The sequence below is a fragment of the Hemiscyllium ocellatum genome, chromosome 20 (genome assembly GCF_020745735.1).
Source record: "Hemiscyllium ocellatum isolate sHemOce1 chromosome 20, sHemOce1.pat.X.cur, whole genome shotgun sequence".
Classification (NCBI taxonomy): domain Eukaryota; kingdom Metazoa; phylum Chordata; class Chondrichthyes; order Orectolobiformes; family Hemiscylliidae; genus Hemiscyllium; species Hemiscyllium ocellatum.
In genome coordinates, this window is record NC_083420.1 from 47,741,620 (window position 1) to 47,759,245 (window position 17,626).

At 39.0% G+C, this 17,626-nt stretch overlaps 1 protein-coding gene across 1 annotated transcript in view; it reads left to right on the top strand.

Annotated features, from left to right (window-relative positions):
- Positions 1 to 17,626, top strand: part of sdk1a (sidekick cell adhesion molecule 1a) — an 827,262-nt gene that overhangs the window by 713,445 nt on the left and 96,191 nt on the right. Inside the window, exons 28-29 of the mRNA XM_060840817.1 lie at positions 3,234 to 3,332; positions 7,139 to 7,333. Coding sequence (XP_060696800.1) covers positions 3,234 to 3,332; positions 7,139 to 7,333 — 294 coding nt within the window. The remainder of the gene's footprint in view (positions 1 to 3,233; positions 3,333 to 7,138; positions 7,334 to 17,626) is intronic.

Genomic DNA, 17,626 nt, shown 5'->3' on the forward strand with positions numbered 1-17,626 from the left:
CTGTCCACTACACCTCTAATTTTGGTGTCATCTGCAAACTTATTAACTGTACCTCTTATGCTCACATCCAAATCATTTATGTAAATGACAAAATGTAGAGGGCCCAGCACCTATCCTTGTGGCACTCCACTGGTCACAGGCCTCCGGTCTGAAAAACAACCCTCCACCACCACCCTCTGTCTTCTACCTTTGAGCCAGTCCTGTATCAAAATGGCTAGTTCTCCCTGTATTCCGTGAGATCTAATCTTGCTAATCAGTCTCCCATGGGGAACCTTGTCGAACACCTTACTGAAGTTCATGTAGATCACATCTACTGCTCTGCCCTCATCAATCTTCTTTGTTACTTCTTCAAAAAACTCCATCAGTTTGTGAGACATGATTTTCCACTCATAAAGCCATGTTGACTATCCCGAATCAGTCCTTGCCTTTCCAAGTACGTGTACGTCCTGTCCCTCAGGATTCCCTCCAACAACTTGCCCACCACCGAGGTCAAGCTCACCGGTCTATAGTTCCCTGGCTTGTCTTTACTGCCCTTCTTAAACAGTGGCACCGCGATTGCCAACCTCCAGTCTTCCAGCACCTCACCAGTGACTATCGATGATACACATATCTCAGCAAGAGGCCCAGCGATCACTTCTCTAGCTTCCCACAGAGTTCTCGGGTATACCTGATCAGGTCCTGGGGATTTCCCACCTTTAACCGTTTCAAGACATCCAGCACTTCCTCCTCTGTAATCTGGACATTTTGCAAGATGTCACCATCTATTTCCCTACAGTCTACAGCTTTCATGTCCTTTTCCACAGTAAAAACTGATGCAAAATATTCATTTAGTATCTCCCCCATTTTCTGTGGCTCCACACAAAGGTCGCCTTGCTGATCTTTGAGGGACCCTATTCTCTCCTTAGTTACCCTTTTGTCCCTAATATATTTGTAAAAACCCTTTGGATTCTCCTTAATTCTATTTGCCAAAGCTATCTCATGTCCCCTCCTGATTTCCCTCTTAAGTATACTCCTACTTCATACTGTTCTAAGGATTCACTCGATCCATCCTGTCTATACCTGACATATGCTTCCTTCTTTTTCTTAACCAAACCCTCAATTTCTTTAGACATCCAGCATTCCCTATACCTACCAGCCTTCACTTTCACCCTGACAAGGAATATACTTTCTCTGGATTCTTGTTATCTCATTTCTGAAGGCTTCCCATTTTCCAGCCATCCCTTTGTCTGCGAACATCTGCATGCACACACACCCCCCCCCCCCCGGACCTGCGCCCCAAATCAGCTTTCGAAAGTACTTCTTGAATATCATCCAGCCTACTCTTCCACTATTCAGTTATTATCCCCATTCTGGTTAATCCAGTTGCCTAAGCCCCCCTTCCACCAGCTGTGTTGTTGGAAGTCCAGATTCCTGAGCAGCGCCTCTCTGACAATAGCCACAACCTCTCTTTTTCCTCTGAGGGCTGTGCACAGCAGTCATGCAACAACATGATGATCAACGTTTGCCAAACCTTCCAGCAGCTGTGAGGCCACTACTCCAGTGTGAAGTGACCATGTTTCAGATTTTGATCAGGTTCTAGTAAAAGACTGGCAGCTCCTGTTGAAGAGTTATCGAGACGATTCAGATTTGTGAAGGGGGTTTGCATGTTACACTAGGGGTTATGCGTTTGCAGAAGAAATACATTGTACATGCACACCATAGAGGAGGGGGCTTAATGTGAAGGTATATTGCTGCAGGGTGAAGTTGTCACCTGGGTTCATTTACACAGACGTTATACCATTTGAACTGCATTAAACTGGTTGTACTGCTGCTCTTTTATGGCACCTTCCTGTGAAATCAAGCAGCTTAATGATTCATGTCAAACATCTCACCATCTGGTGTTATCTCAGTCAGCTTTTGAATTGTTGCAGAGGAAGGAACGTGAATGAAAGTCATGATAACTAGTTGGTATACCTAGAGGCCGCATTGCGCATTCTCTAGAATTTGGGAGCAACTGATGCCAGTGCACCTGAATTTGTGACAGGAATCTACCTGTTCATACACTAAGCTACAAAAATAACTTTTTAAATTGATTTTTCTTCTCTTTCCCCTCTGTGGATTCTTTCACTCCGTGCAAAGAGGACAAATTGGAAACTTATTCCAGGCTTGTACCAAAGCCATATTGTAATCTTAGGTTGGGGTATGAGAAGGAATGGTTCAGAGACCTGCCATGCAAAAGTACTTCTTCACAATGCCTTCCCACGTGATCTAGCATGGTGCATTCCTCAATCTGGTAGTTTCCTTTAATTCCTTGGCAAAATATGCAGATGTACCTACCATTGGTAACTCTTGAAACAGCATCTTCCTTCGTACATTCTAAATCTTAAAATTGGAAAATGCATATTTGAGAATTATGATTAAAGTATTAGCTTCCAAAATTTGTCAGTAATACAACTCACGTGCTGTAAGGAAGCATATTATATGTACAGTATATCTCTATTGCATGTTTTTTTTATTCCCACAAGTGATGTCATTAAATTTTATGGGCGGCACGGTGGCACAGTGGTTAGCACTGCTGCCTCACAGCGCCTGAGACACGGGTTCAATTCCCGACTCAGGCGACTGACTGTGTGGAGTTTGCACGTTCTCCCCGTGTCTGTGTGGGTTTTCTCCAGGTGCTCCGGTTTCCTCCCCAGTCCAAAGATGTGCGGGTCAGGTGAATTGGCTATGCTAAATTGCCTGTAGTGTTAGGTAAGGGGTAAATGTAGGGGTATGGGTGGGTTGTGCTTCGGTGGGTCGGTGTGGACTTGTTGGGCCGAAGGGCCTGTTTCCACACTGTAAGTAAGTAATCTAATTATAGGAATTGTGATCTACTTAGTCACGTTCTAAATAGATGGCGATGAACTTAAAGCAGAAATTTGTTTTACAGGTAACACAAATAGTCACACAAAATTGTATTTTAAAGTAAGAAGCTGAAAAGTGTGTTGCTGGAAAAGCGCAGCAGGTCAGGCAGCATCCAAGGAGCAGGAGAATCGACATTTCGGGCATAAGCCCTTCTTCAGGATAACAAGGGCTTATGCCCGAAACGTCGATTCTCCTGCTCCTTGGATGCTGCCTGACCTGCTGCGCTTTTCCAGCAACACATTTTTCAACTCTGATCTCCAACATGTGCAGTCCTCACTTTCTCCTCGTTGATTTTAAAGTAAGAAATAAAGTTATTCAAATGATTATGTTTCAACTCCTTAAAACTTCAGTTCCAGGTCCACCTGTAAGATTGTTATTCCCAGAGGTCCAGTTGACATCATTGAGAGTTGTCTGGCAGACACCCGAAAACCCCAATGGCATCATCCTAGGTAAGACACAGGAAGAATGAACTGCATGGAAGTTTCTAATAAATACTATTGAATGGCCTAATAGATATTGATATGATTTAAGTTTGCCTTTCTTCACAACTTTTTTTATTTTTCCTTTTTATTTCTTCTATGAAACATTTGTTCTCATAGGTATTTTTCCAAGGAAACATGGGACTGATAAATGACAGATTTTACCATGACAATTACTGCCCTTCTACATGCGAATAAAAAAACATTTATTTACCTCAAATAGAAATTTTCAGAATTGTTCTTTGCATAGTATTTAAATGCAACATATTTGAAAGCCTCCATTTTAAGGCCTTAATGAGAATTTACCAAAGATAAATCGGTAACAATATTCTACATGGAATCCCACTGGTAATTAATGCTATGGCAGAGCAATTACATTTGTGCTTTGGGAAATAAGATAATCTGCAAAAATAGTTTTTGGGTAAACAGACACAGGACAAACACATTGTCTTTCAGCGACACTGAGTGGTTATAAAGTGTATTACATGATTGTGTTTTCTTTGCATATAGACAATTTAAAGTGGTTTATTAAAGTAATAATACATAGCAGTGTTTGGTGCTGTGCATAATTAATAGAGGTTCTTTGTGTTTCTTGAATATGGATGCAATTACACACTCAAAAGAATTTGGAAACACACAATCAAATTTCGATGAAGGAATTTCAAATCAGCTCGTAGTGATTTTTCAAAACAGTTTTATTGTAGTGCTAGAATTATAATATTTGAACCACAAACTAATAATCAAGTCCATCAATTATAAGTGGCTTTCTGTGGTAGCACAATTCTATAATCTTTATTAAAACTGGAATTATATTCCCAACATACTTCTTGTCCAATTTTTATTTAAATCAGTTTCAATTGAATAATAATTATAAATAGGTCAGAATTTATACTGAATTGAATCTAGAAATTTGAGAAACCTTTTGCTGGGTCTTTTATTCTCCTTCCTTGGTATGGCTTGCCTTCGTATTTTCTTAAGTAACAACGGCAAAACCAATGGCAAAACGGAAGAAGGCATTCTCTGTTGGCTCAAACAGTCAGTGTTCCCTTTGCTTTAAGTCAATCACTAATGCTTTTCAAAGTATTTTTCACTTGTTTTAACTTTAAATGTCAGATGGGTGAATTAAGAATGATGATAATCGACAACAGCTTGTAGTCATTTAGTACCATGAAATTGCCTGGACATTTGCTGTTATTCAAAGGTTGAGGATTTTCTGATTCAGCAACAACACAAAGTGGACTCTGCTGATGGCTTTTAAAAAAAAATCTGTTGAATTTTTAAAAATCTGTCATAAAGAAATATCAGCTCCGTTCATCTACTCCCACCCCCGCCAACCCCTCGGGAGAGAGCAAAACCTAACAACTGCAGTATAAAAATCACACTTCTAAAGACAAGCTAGAAAAGTACGTCACTGGGGAATAAGAGTAATCCCATTTGGACTCATATTGTTGATGACTGCCAGAACCGTTCACCTAAACATCATGTACAGCATGTTTTTACAATTTCTGAATAGCTGTGTGCGTGTCATATCATGATTAAAATAAAACCACCCATTGACTTTTGAAGAACTTTTTCTCTTAATTTTCTTTTGTCAGGACAAACAGATGATGCAGTTGCAAATTGAAAACAAATGAGTACAAAATTATTAAAGAAATGCTTCAGGGACCATAATGCATCTCAAGGACACAGTGTAAAAAAAATTTCCGATGTCAGATGAAGTATAGATAGGACGATAGGATACTCTGGAAGGCTTTCCCAACACTGCTGTGTGAAAGTACTTAAGATCCTATGTCAGAGCATCAAACTCGAGCTGTACCAGGCATGCTATCATCTTGTACAACTTGTTCTTAAGTACTTTCCTGAATTAGTTTGCTGGATTGATAAACTATGAGAGATTAAATACTCAATGAACTTGATTTGAAATTTGTTTGTAGAATTCAGTATCCATGAGATTGAGAGGAGTCCCATCTTCACTTCTGTTCCGGTAGGTGATAGGATTCCTGAAGAAGGGCTCATGCCCAAAATGTCGATTCTCCTGCTCTTTGGATGCTGCCTGATCTGCTGCGCTTTTCCAGCAACACATTTTCAGCAGTAGGTGAAAGGGCAGTTTTTCAGTTAGCATAATGATACATTTAGAGACCATGTAGAAAAAGTTTGCAGGAATGGTTCCAGGGTTGAGGGATTTCAGTAATGAAGATAGACTGGAGAACATAGGATTGTTTGTCTTTGAGAGAGTTGAGAGGAGACTTGATAAAGATTTTCAATATTGAGAGGGTGTGGCAGAGTAAATGTTGTGAAACTGTTTGCTTATTGGAAGGTCAAGAACCAGTGAACATTGATATCCAGTAAATAACAAAAAGTGAACAACATTTTATGTCTCAAATAGTTAGGATCTGAATTCAATGACTCAAAGTGGGGTGGAAACAGATTTAATCATATCCTTCAAAAAGATTTTGGATAGTTATCTAAAGAGAAAATAATTACAAATTTCAGGAGACAAGGTAGAGTGTAGAACTAACTGAGTTATTTTTGCAGAGAATCAACTCAGAAATGTAAGATTGATTGACCTCCTTTTGTGGCGTAGCCATTCTAGGATTCTTTGAAATGTTTAGGCATTTGTTCTGTGGCACTAACAGTATGTGAGTGAAGATCTTCGGGATCTCTTCATTTTCTATGGTTTGCAGTCGGAGGTTTGCCTGTACACCATTTCTACTAAGGAAACGTACAAATCACTGACAGCACCTTCAGGATTTTCATGTTATTCTGTGTATATTATTATCCTGTGTATGTGCAGGCTCCAGAAATTCTGTTTCAACGAAGTAACAACAACAAACTCTAATAATTTCTTAAAATCCAGGCTAACACCTTGCATTTCTCTCATGTTCAAGTTCCTCCTTTTCTATCCAATAATCCAATGCATCTTTTATTATCCTTATGGGACCTTTTTATTGCTGGTCCAGATTGCTCTGACACATTTCAAGTACCACCATTACTCTTCCTGGCTGTGACGATTGAGAATGCATTCAATAGTAAATCTTTCTTCAGGAAAGAATTTCTCATTTCTTCCTTCACATTTGTAAGGAGACAGACAATTTAAGTTATCTATTTTGATTAAACTCTTTGCGCAGTGCTGCTACAATTAGCATGGGTCATTACATTTGCCCATGGTTCAAATTGTAAATGCAGTATACAGTGCAAAACAAAATTCCACAAAGTTGGCCACTTTAATTCTAATTTGTACTGCTTTAGCTGATCTTTACCAAAAGCACAGACAGGATGTACAATTGATCTCAGTCTTGAGCTAGAGAGGGAATTATTCAGCTAAAGTTCCTGCAATTGACTGCTATATGGTAAAAGCCTAACATCAGGGGAGCACAGCAAGGAGACTAGTTCTGAAACCACCCATGGTCTAATAACCTGCCAGTGCTTGCTGTTTGGTTCACACATGACAAGTGGCATCTTGGGCGACGTATTGGTGATTGGCTGGTCTCCCAGCATGAGTCACTGCCTTCAACAGAACAGAAAATTAGAGTGACAAAAATGAACACCAAATCATCAAGGCTACAATGTGTTCAGTTTCATTGAAAGTATATGTTGAAAATGCAGTATAAATACATTCCATCACACTGGTTCAATAATGTGAAAACAAAAAATTACAGATTGATTATAGCATTCTGACAAGTATGTACTTTGATTTTTCAAAAAATCTTTTTCACTATGTACCCTTTCAATATATGTGAATAATTTGAACACAACAGATTTGTTTTTATTTGCAGGTTACCGGATATCTTACCGTTTGGCAACTGCTGAACCAAATAGGTTCATCACCACAGAGGTCAGTTCCAATGTTCGACAGTATTCTGCAACAAAGCTGATACCTGAATCTCCATATATCTTCCGTATTTCAGCAAAGACACGTCAGGGGTGGGGCGAGTCAGTGGAGGCAGTTGTGATCACCACTGAAACTAGAGGTAAAGTATAAGTTTCCTAGGTCAATCCCCATTTCTGTTGCCCTCCTATTCCTTTGAGAAAAAGTTTCTGGAGGTTTTCAGCTCTGATCAAATGTCTGAAATACTGATATTTTCCTTTTTTGATGTCACTTTTTAGAGTTACTTATACAGTCTGTGCAATAGAGTCCTGCCATTCTCTGGGGAATGCATTCCCAGAGAACATTGCAGTTGGTGAAATAATGAACCGTGAACATGGTTTATAACAGGAGTCAATGGAAGAGGTTCCTGCCTACAAAAAATTTTAATAGCTATAGCACACAGAACAAGTTGAAACTCACTTAAGTGCACTGAAAACAATGTTTTTATTAAATGTATAGATTTTTCTGTGGAGAAATTGTGCTTTAAACACACAAAGTGGCAGATGTGTAACACTGATTCTTAATTTATTGTAGATGTGTACTCAAAGATGGAGGTGAATTCTGTAAATTTTTACTAATGAATATTAACAGTGTCAATCCCTCTGCATTGGACACTGCTTCTTTGCATGTGGTATCATAGTCTGTTGCCTTTTTTCTGATCTCATGATATCTGCTATCAGTTGAGTGAAGTTGAGGTTTCCTTATGTCAGACTCTCAAGTCAGAATGATATTAATAAAGAAAAGCATTTAAACACACTTGAATGACTGCAAAGTGCTTGGAACATGGTGCTGCAGAGATCTGGCACTACTGTGCCAGGGTTCAATGCACTAGCTTGCTGTGTAGACTATACTTTGTTCTAGCAGGAAAAGGTTGCATATGAAATGGCTTCATCACATATCACAGTACCGGTATACAATCCTTTATCCAAAACCATCGCGGCCAGCTTGTTTTTGGAATTCTGAATTTTTCGACTTTTGGAATAAGTGACAGTTTCACAGTGAAATTGGAAAAAAAAATACCAAACAGCAGACGCACCTGTGAGTACTACAAGCACTGAGACAGAATTGACGTCTGCCAGTGCTGGGCCATTCTGCCACGTCACGTCTGAGTGACATGGGTCAAGTGGGTGTGGAGTTGGGTTAACTGTTTGCAAGCCAAACAACCTTGTTATGGAGAAAAAAGCTTCACAAAATGATTTCTGACTTTTTTTGGATAAAGGGTCGTGTATCTGTACTATGAATATGTGTTATCCTTACATTGTATGGCCTCACTGGCCGATGCAATGCCAGAATACCAACTTTGGACCATGCAGTTCAGGCAAGATGGATTCTGCACTCTGACTCCTTAAGGGGCTGAGCCTCGCAAATTGCAGATAAGGTATTCAGCTGCTTTTACTATGGCAAACTGTCTGGAGTATTGCTTAATGTGTTGTGAGCTGCTGAATTTGCCAGGTTGTTGGTACATTCTCTCAGAAATTGGAGAAGAATTAGTGACCTGTTGACTCAGAATGTTGCAACAGGTACGGGAGCAGCTGGGGCTGTACCTCTGGGTCTGCAACATGAATGGAGACTGCAGAGCCTGACATCTTTACGAAGCTGGAGCAGGATATCCTCATACCTGATGCTGTTAGGAAGCTGCCTGGCATATCAGCCCGTGCACCCAGAATCTCAGTGTGCTATTTCCTTCTTTCCTAACCCCATCAAGATTCTGATCTGAACCTCTTGCAGCAGAAACTGTCTGCAAACAAGCACTCCAGCATATTAGTAAAAGATTTTTCTGGTCAGGCTGAGGCCCGTTTAAGCGTGAATAATTACCACATGTGGATTCCAACTTGCTTCCCAGGTACATGCAATGGCAGTATTTGATTTTGTGACTTCATTAATACTTTCATGCTAGTTTTTTCTTTCCTCCTTTGTTCCTGGGTGCATGAAAGAAGAAAATCAAAAAATGAAGGTCGGTGTTGGAGAGTGGTGGTGGTATGTGTGAGAAGGAAGAGATCCATGGTCATGTTACTAGCAACTTGTTCATTATAACAGAAATCAGGAGAAGTGTCTGCAGGGAATTGAGAAGAGGCATAAGGCAGGAATCTAACATTGATCCCAATGACCCCGGCAACACCAGATGAATGAGAAATTGCTCAGCAGTTCTGGTGCATCTCTGGATTGGAATTAAAATTTCGGGACCAGTGATCCTTCTTCAGGGTCCACTTTCTCTCGCAATTTCAATTTTGTTTTAGATTTCCAGCTTGCACAGTTTTTTGTTTCATTCTTAACCAGATGAAATGACATCACTTCCAGCCCCATTAGTCTGCAAACTGTGTTCTGCGAGAGCCTCAGGAGATGCAGAGGTTCTTGTGCCATCCACTGGTCTAATGTGACCCTTCCTGTTGTGTGTCACATGGTCCAAAGGAGATGGGACAGAATGCCAGTAATAGTGCAACATGTGGGATTGTGTTTGAGTGATGTTCCCATTGTTAAATAACTGGACATGTGTGGAGGTAATTAGAGATGAGTGTGAAACAGGCAAAATTGTTAGTTGTATGAGATGTATCTGGATATTAGGCATCACCCCTGATTGGCAAGGAATTTTATGTGGGAGTATATTTAAATGGGTAGGATTGGAAGTTCATTTTAAGGATCATCCATGAGCATTTTCTGCACAATCCCTCCAGTGTACAATGGCATCTCTGCCTGCCCAACTCCACCAGAAATATTTCATTCACCATAGCCGTTGTCTGTGACACTCTCTGCCTCAGTACTGAATTTCCCATTGTTTAAATTCCACCAATATTCTGTAGAACAATATTCCTTTGTAAATGAAAGCCTACTTTAATGGGTTGGCTGCATCACACTGTTCAGCCCCTGTAGGGTGCAGAAAATGTTGATAGCGTGAAGAAGAGGGAAGTAGTACAGAGCTCATTCGAACGTTAGGCTTCAGTTGTGCAGATTGGGTCATTTTTAAATTCATTCAGAGAATGTGGACTTTGCTGGCTCGAACAATTTTTATTGCCCATCTGTAACTGCTTTTGGGAAGGCGATGGTGAGCTGCCTCCTTGAACCATTGCAGTCCATTTGATGTAGGTGCACCAACAATGATTTTAGGGAGGGTATATCAGGTCATTAACTACAAACCATTTCACAAAATCTGGGCATATGATTTTCTAGCCTCCTATATGGGTTGCAGGAGATATTAAAATTGCAAAAGTGATTTTGTTTTTTTTTTGTAGACTTGAAATATCTGAGCATTTTTCTACATTGTCAGGTGGATGCTAGTGTTGCAGTTGTATTTGAGCTAGAAACAAGATTAATTCTGGAGCACTAGCATTGCAGTTGAGCTGCTCTTCAGCTTCATAAGCAGATATCCAATAATGTCGTGATGCAATACAGCAATTCACAAAAGTTCGAAGGCAGCACCTCACAAACCTGCAATCTCCACCACCAAAAAAAACAGTTAAATATAGGCACTTTGGCAACGCCATTATCTCCAAGTTATACACAGTTGTGATCTGGGCAAGTATTCCATTTCTTCATTATTGCTAAGTCAAAGTCCTGGAACGACCTCACTTGACAGCATTGTGGAACCCATTTTGACACATAGACTGGAGTAGTTCAAGACAGTAGACACTGTAACCTTGTCAAGGACAGCTGGAATGAATGGCAATGAATGTTGGTCTTGCCACCATAACATATACTTCAGGAAGTATTTATTAAATGCCTTTGTATTAATCAGTGCTATCATCTATAAGGTACAGCTGTATTACAAAACTGAATTTATTTAAAAGTAATAATCAAGTTTGTAAGTTTGATAGAAAAGAATAAATTTCACTTAAAGCCATTTGGAATGACCATGAATTAGTGAACCAATATTCCAGAAATTCCATATTCTCTAGATATCTTAAAATAGTTACTAATCCATTTCAGATCTCAGATTTTCTGCACAAATAGTTCTCTAACCTATTTAATGTTCAGAATCATAGGAAGAGAATTGTACCTTCCAGATAAGCTTTCTGATATCATTTAAAATCTTGACCATAAAATAGCATTATGACATAGTACATTGGAGAAAGTGAGGACTGCAGATGCTGGAGAGTCAGAAAAGAGTGGCACTGGAAAAGCAGCACAGGTCAGGTGGCATGCAAGGAGCAGGAGAGTCGGCATTTCGGGCATAAGCCCTTCCTGATGAAAGGCTTATGCCTGAAATATCAACTCGTTTGCTCCTTGCAAGATGCCTGACCTGCTCTGCATTTCCAGCACGATCCAAATTGACTCTGACATAGTACATTAATGTGCCTTTCCCTCAAGAAATTATGTGCAATTACTTTTAAAGGTGTAATGTGTTAAAATAATTGTTATCATTAATGGCAATATAAATTTTACCTTCTTGAAGAGATTCCATTAAAACAAAATAACATGCAAATTTTACAAAGGAAAAGATTTCTCATAATTTATACTCGCCTAGTTTCCATATGTCAACTGAAGTACACTTTTCTGGGTTATCTTACATTTCAGGTAGCTCAACTCAATGTTAGAAACTACTCCATAGTCTTGCACAAAGATCAAGGCTAACCCTCCAGTAAGAGTACTGAAAGAACAGTGAGAATGAGAGTACTGTGCCATGACAGATTTTTCTCGCTGAGAGGATATACTGTCTCAAGCAATTAGATGCAAGTAATAGGACAACAAATGGCATGTTGTCCTTTTATTGCCAGAGGAGTGGAGTATAGAATGAAGAAGTTTCCCTCCAATTATATGGTGCTATGGAGTAGTATACATATTTTTCATGCAAATATTTGTCAAGCAAACAGTTATTGAGAGTTGAGATTTCTGACCCAGCAATCCTGTCACTGTCCTGCAGGAGGCTGCCCATTCTATTTTAATTTTGGGATGATGGGCATAGGCTGAAGATGGGACCCTGTATCTGAAGGTAGGCATAAGAAGGCAAGAGACAGGCAAGTAGCAAGGTTGTTTGGCAGTATCTCCAGTAAATTAGTCTAAAGTAATCATGACTCTCGCCCTCTAGTTCTCACTCCTCATCCATCTTCATATATGCCGACTTTGGCTTATATCATCCATGACCTAACCCTCATATCTCCCTTCGCCATCATGTACTCAACACCTCTTCATGCATCCAGCAAGCACCCACAGCCTCTGCTATAGCCCAATCCCTTCCATGTCTCTACCAAACCCACTTTTCCAGTTATCATCTATGATTAGAACCAATGAGCCATTGACAAGTCTTTGAAATGCTCCATAAGTAATAACACAAGAAACTAAGTTTAGAAATCTCATTTGAAAAATATTTGCTCATCTAAGAACCTCACAAAAGTGTCAGTCAACCATAAAGAGTCATGAAGGCAATCCATTTCACATCTCTTCATCTTATGTAAATAAGCAATGAAAAAAAATCTTCAAAGAAAGATGTTTTGCAAGATAATAAAGATGTCAATCAAGCAAAGCTAACATACCTCTGAAAACTGGGTCAACATTTCCGAGAGGCCTAAGACTATTAGCAATTATTTCACCCAGGTAAGTAATTATAAAGAGATCATTTGCCAACTGTATCCCCAAAGCAGTTTGCACAAATGAACAAATACCTTCTTTCCAAATGGCCTTGGGTAAAATAGCAGTAGGTATGGAAGAGACCTATAACTATCTTGACTACTCCACCATAAAATTACATACCAGTTGAAAGTTTATGGCAGAATGGCCACCTGATGTATTTTACAAGCCCTCCCAGCTTCAAGCCTACCAGGACAAGAGTGTAAATTAGTTGGTAGGGTGTGATGTAAAAAACACTGCATAAACTACAGAGGAGTTAAGAGAATTTTTATCAGAGTGGTTGGAAGTGGCTAGCAAATTTACAAAGAGATCTGTAACTACTTCATTGTCTAGCATTCTTGTCAGAGACAAGAAGGATCTGCACTGTTGGCCTCACTCTGCATCATGAATTAGCCATCCAACCAACTGAGCTAACCAGTTAAATAAGGGTGAAAATCCAGGGTGCAGTTTCTTAGGCTTGAAAACTAAAGAAGAAAATTAGATAAACTAAGACATAGTCAGATGGTGTTGACAAGCTTTCAGGAGGACATGGGATAGAGCAACTTTTGCTGAATCATTTTCTTCTATGTGTGTGTTTACTGCTGCTGAAGATTACACCTTCCTTGATGGAAAATGATGCAAACAAAAAGGCAGAGTGATAAACCAACATGCTGAACTTTTTTTTTGCTGAATACTGAATGAACAAATTGTGGAACAAATGTGTGCTGAACCATCAAAAGTCAATCACTGCACTATGATGTTGGTTCCTTTACACGTATTCAATCAATAAATTGTGTATTGCTCATGCACAACACTGCAAGCAAAATCAATCACTTCCAATGTAACTTCAAAACATATTGCTTTCTTGATATTTATCTGCAAAAATTGATAATGCTCATGACACTGAACTAATACATCTAGACACTGATAGGCTTTGAACAGTCATTGGCACATTTCACTTATCACTTAGCACAGAATAGCTGTGAATTTCATTATAATTCCCTTTCATCTTCAATTAGTATTACTCTATCTAGTGAAATCAATGGGCCAAGTTATTAAAATTTAAAATGAGCTGGAGAAGCATTTACTGTTATAGTCCAATTACTCTCCATTTGACTATAAATGGCTCACTTTGAAACTTTCAAAACCCAAGTTCAAGTATTTCAATTCGTCCTTTTACAATTTAATTGTTGTTGGAAAATTATTATTTCAATCATTCATTGCATTTTTAATGAAAGCTGTTGATTTAAATGTGGATGAAGTTGAAAGACATCTTGCTCTGTTAGTAAACTCTCTAACATATCTGGTCCTGTGGAGCAGCAATCATTATACACAGTAGGATGTTTAATAATATGATCAAATCTGTGGGTTAGGTTGTGGCTGTCTCTTTAACACAGTATTATGTTCTGGTCAGATCATATATTGATGCTAATCATTGCTGATTGAGAGAAGAGCTATGACTTTGATTCTTGGTGATCAAGCAGACATTGAGAAAAGATTAGCTCTTCAGCTTTGAGCACAGTGAAAAATGAGCCTGCTATTAGTGTACGAGTCAGTAAACAATACATACAATATCAATTTAGACCATTTTAAGTTAAATCATGACACCAGGAGGGTCTATAATTCAAGCAAGAGCAAGGCAAATTTAGAACTGATTGTGGAATTATCTTTTCATGTGTGATCAGCATATGGACTTTTAGGTAGGGCAAAAGCAGCAAAACTTGTACTTAATTAACTTAAATAATTAGCTGCTATGTGATGAGGTGTGTGGCATATATAAATATTTTGTAATATTTGTATATATACACATAATATAAGTATTTGTAATATTTTGTAACATGTATATATTATCATTTCTTTAAAATTTGAATATCAAACTAGCATCTATTTTTGTAAACCAGTTTAAAAATTTATTAGGTCAGTTTTTCTGCAACCATGAGTTCAACCAGCTTGTGTCAGAAAGCAGGTGACTGCAAGGCCTGGTGGAGCATCATTGAAAGTTTTTTTTAAACTTAGTTAAAAAAGCTTTTGATTTAGTTCAAAGGAAATGTGACAGGGTCAGAAGTGATCATAGTCTCTCCTAGAGAACGAGATAGTTCAGACCATTAAAGACGTGTCAAAGAAAAGTCATCTTGTCCTTAAAATATTAAGTCTTTTTCTTTCCCAAACACTGAAAGTGTTTAGTTCAGATCTTCAGCAACTGCAGTACTTCACTTTTATTTAAGGGAATAAGTTACCACAGTGAAAAAAATGAAGCTTGTGCAGCTTCCAGACCAGAAATTTGAGTAGAACTCAACAAATTATTAAAAGACTGAGAGAACCAAAGTGCTTAAATATTCCAGAAACAATACTTCACAGCTTGCAGGACATGAACTAGGAAGACAGGCAGGAAATTGGAAGAACACAGAAAGCCAGGCAGCATCACAAGGTGGAGAACTTGATGTTTTTGGGTGTTACCCTTCTTCAGGAGTGGGGGTGGGTGTAGAGAGAGCAGCAGATAAAGGGGGTGTCAGCTGCAGGGTGGTGAAGTGGGGATAGTGAAGAAAGGTTCTGACTGGATGAGGTAGAGTGATTTGAGTAACCCTCCACATCTCTTCTGGTAGATCATTGGAGGCTTTTTACAATAAGCTGTCTGTAATTGTGATTAAATAATATCAATTCAACTCAACCAGTACCAAGGCATTGACGCATATATAACCAGATTCAGTAACTGATTTTTCAGGCAGGTAAAAAGAAAGTTTGGCGAACACCACTTAAACTACTGTAAGCTAATTAAAACAATGAATATTTTAATATTATGTATAGAGATTCTGTATATATATTTTTAAAAATTGTAAATTAAAGTATTAGTTATTATTAACTTATGCTGTTGATCTATGTGGAAGATTTATTTAGTCTACTAGATGCAATGAGATTATGAACCCATTCTTTATCAATGGGTTTTAAAACATAAGAGTAGGAATAGGTCATTCAGCCATCAAGACTGCTCTGCCATTTCAGCTCGTAGCTGATCTTCTAACTGAATGCCATTTTCCTGTTTTTTTCCAAATTTGTGGATGATACATAATTAGGTGGGAAAGTATGTTGTGAGGATGATGAAAAGGGGATTTTAAGAGCCTTTGGGCAGGCTGAGTGAGCCGGCAAGAACATCGCAGATGGAGTATAAGGTGAATAAGTACAAGGTTGTCCAGCTTGTAAGGGAGAACAGAGGTGCAGAATATTTATTAAACAGTGAAAGGTTGGAAAGTGGTGATGTTCAAAAGCAGCTGGATGACAAAGGGTCAGTTAGACTCGAAACGTCAGCTCTTTTCTCTCCTTACAGATGCTGCCAGACCTGCTGAGATTTTCCAGCATTTTCTCTTTTGGTTTCGGATTCCAGCACCTGCAGTAATTTGCTTTTATCTGGATGTTTCTGTTCCGACGTCTCTGAAAACTAAGAAGCAGGTGCAACAAGTAATTTGGAAAGGCAATAGTACTTTGGTTTTTCTTGTCAAAAAATTTGTATGCAACAGTAACAATGTCTTGCTTGAATTGTATACACATTTTGTGTAGTTTTGATCCTTTATCCAAGAAGGAATATATTTGCTCTTGATAGAGTGTAACGGAGACCAGACTAATTTCTGGAATTATCCTATTTGGAGAGACTGAGACTAGATCTGTATTTTCCAGAGTTTAGTGGAATGAGAAGTGAACTCATTGAAAATGGCAAATTTTTAAAGGTTTAAACATGGATGTATAAAATATTTAACATGGCTAATGGGAGTCCAGAGTCAGGGACCACAGACCTAGAATAATGGACAAGGTATTGTGGAATGAGATGAGAAAGAAATGCTTCACTCAGAATGTGGTGAATATTTGGAAAGCTCGACCCTAAAATACTGGAGAGATTTAGTCATTGTGTATGTTCAAGAAAGACACTGATAGATTTCTAGAAACTAATGACATCAAAGGATACAGGGATATTGCATATTACAAAGTTTTCTGAGAGATGGGATTTATGCTTATTTGGAAAAGCATAGCTTGATTAGAGATAGCAGGGCTTTGTGAGAGGCAGGTCATGCCTCAAAAGCCTTATTGAATTATTTGAGGATGTGACAAAACACAATGATGAAGATAGAGCAGTGGATATGGTGCGTATGGATTTTAGCAAGGTGTTAGATTAGATTAGTTTCCCTACAGTGTGAAAACAGGCCCTTCAGCCCAACAAGTCCACACCGACCCTCCAAAGAGTAGCCCACCCAGACACACTTCCCTCTGACTAAAGCACCTAACACTAAGGGCAATTTAGCCTGGCCAATTCACCTGACCAGTACATTTTCGGACTGTGGGAGGAAACCGAAGCACCCGGAGGAAATCACGCAGACACAGAGAGAATGTGCAAACTCCACACAGACAGTCACCTGAGGTTGGAATCAAACCTGGGACCCTGGTGCTGTGAGGCAGCAGTACCAACCACTGAGCCAACGTGCCACCCCAGTTAGATAAGATTCCCCATGATAAGCTCATTCAGAAAGCAAAGAATCATGACATACAGAGAAATTTGGCTGTCTGGATACAGAATTGACTGGCCGATAGAAGACAGAGGGTGGTAGTAGATGGAAAGTATTCAGCCTGGAGCTCAGTGACCATGGTGTTCTGTTCTGGGACCTCTATTCATTATATAAATGATTTGGATGAGGAGGTGGAAGGGTAGGTTAGTAAATTTGCAGATGACAGAAAGGTTGATGGATAATGTAGTGGGTTGTTGTAGGTTACAACAAGACATTGACAAGATGCAAAGCTATGCTGAGAAGTGGTCGATGGAGTTCATCCTGGAAAAGTGTGGAGTGATTCATTGTGGAATGTCGAATTTGAATGC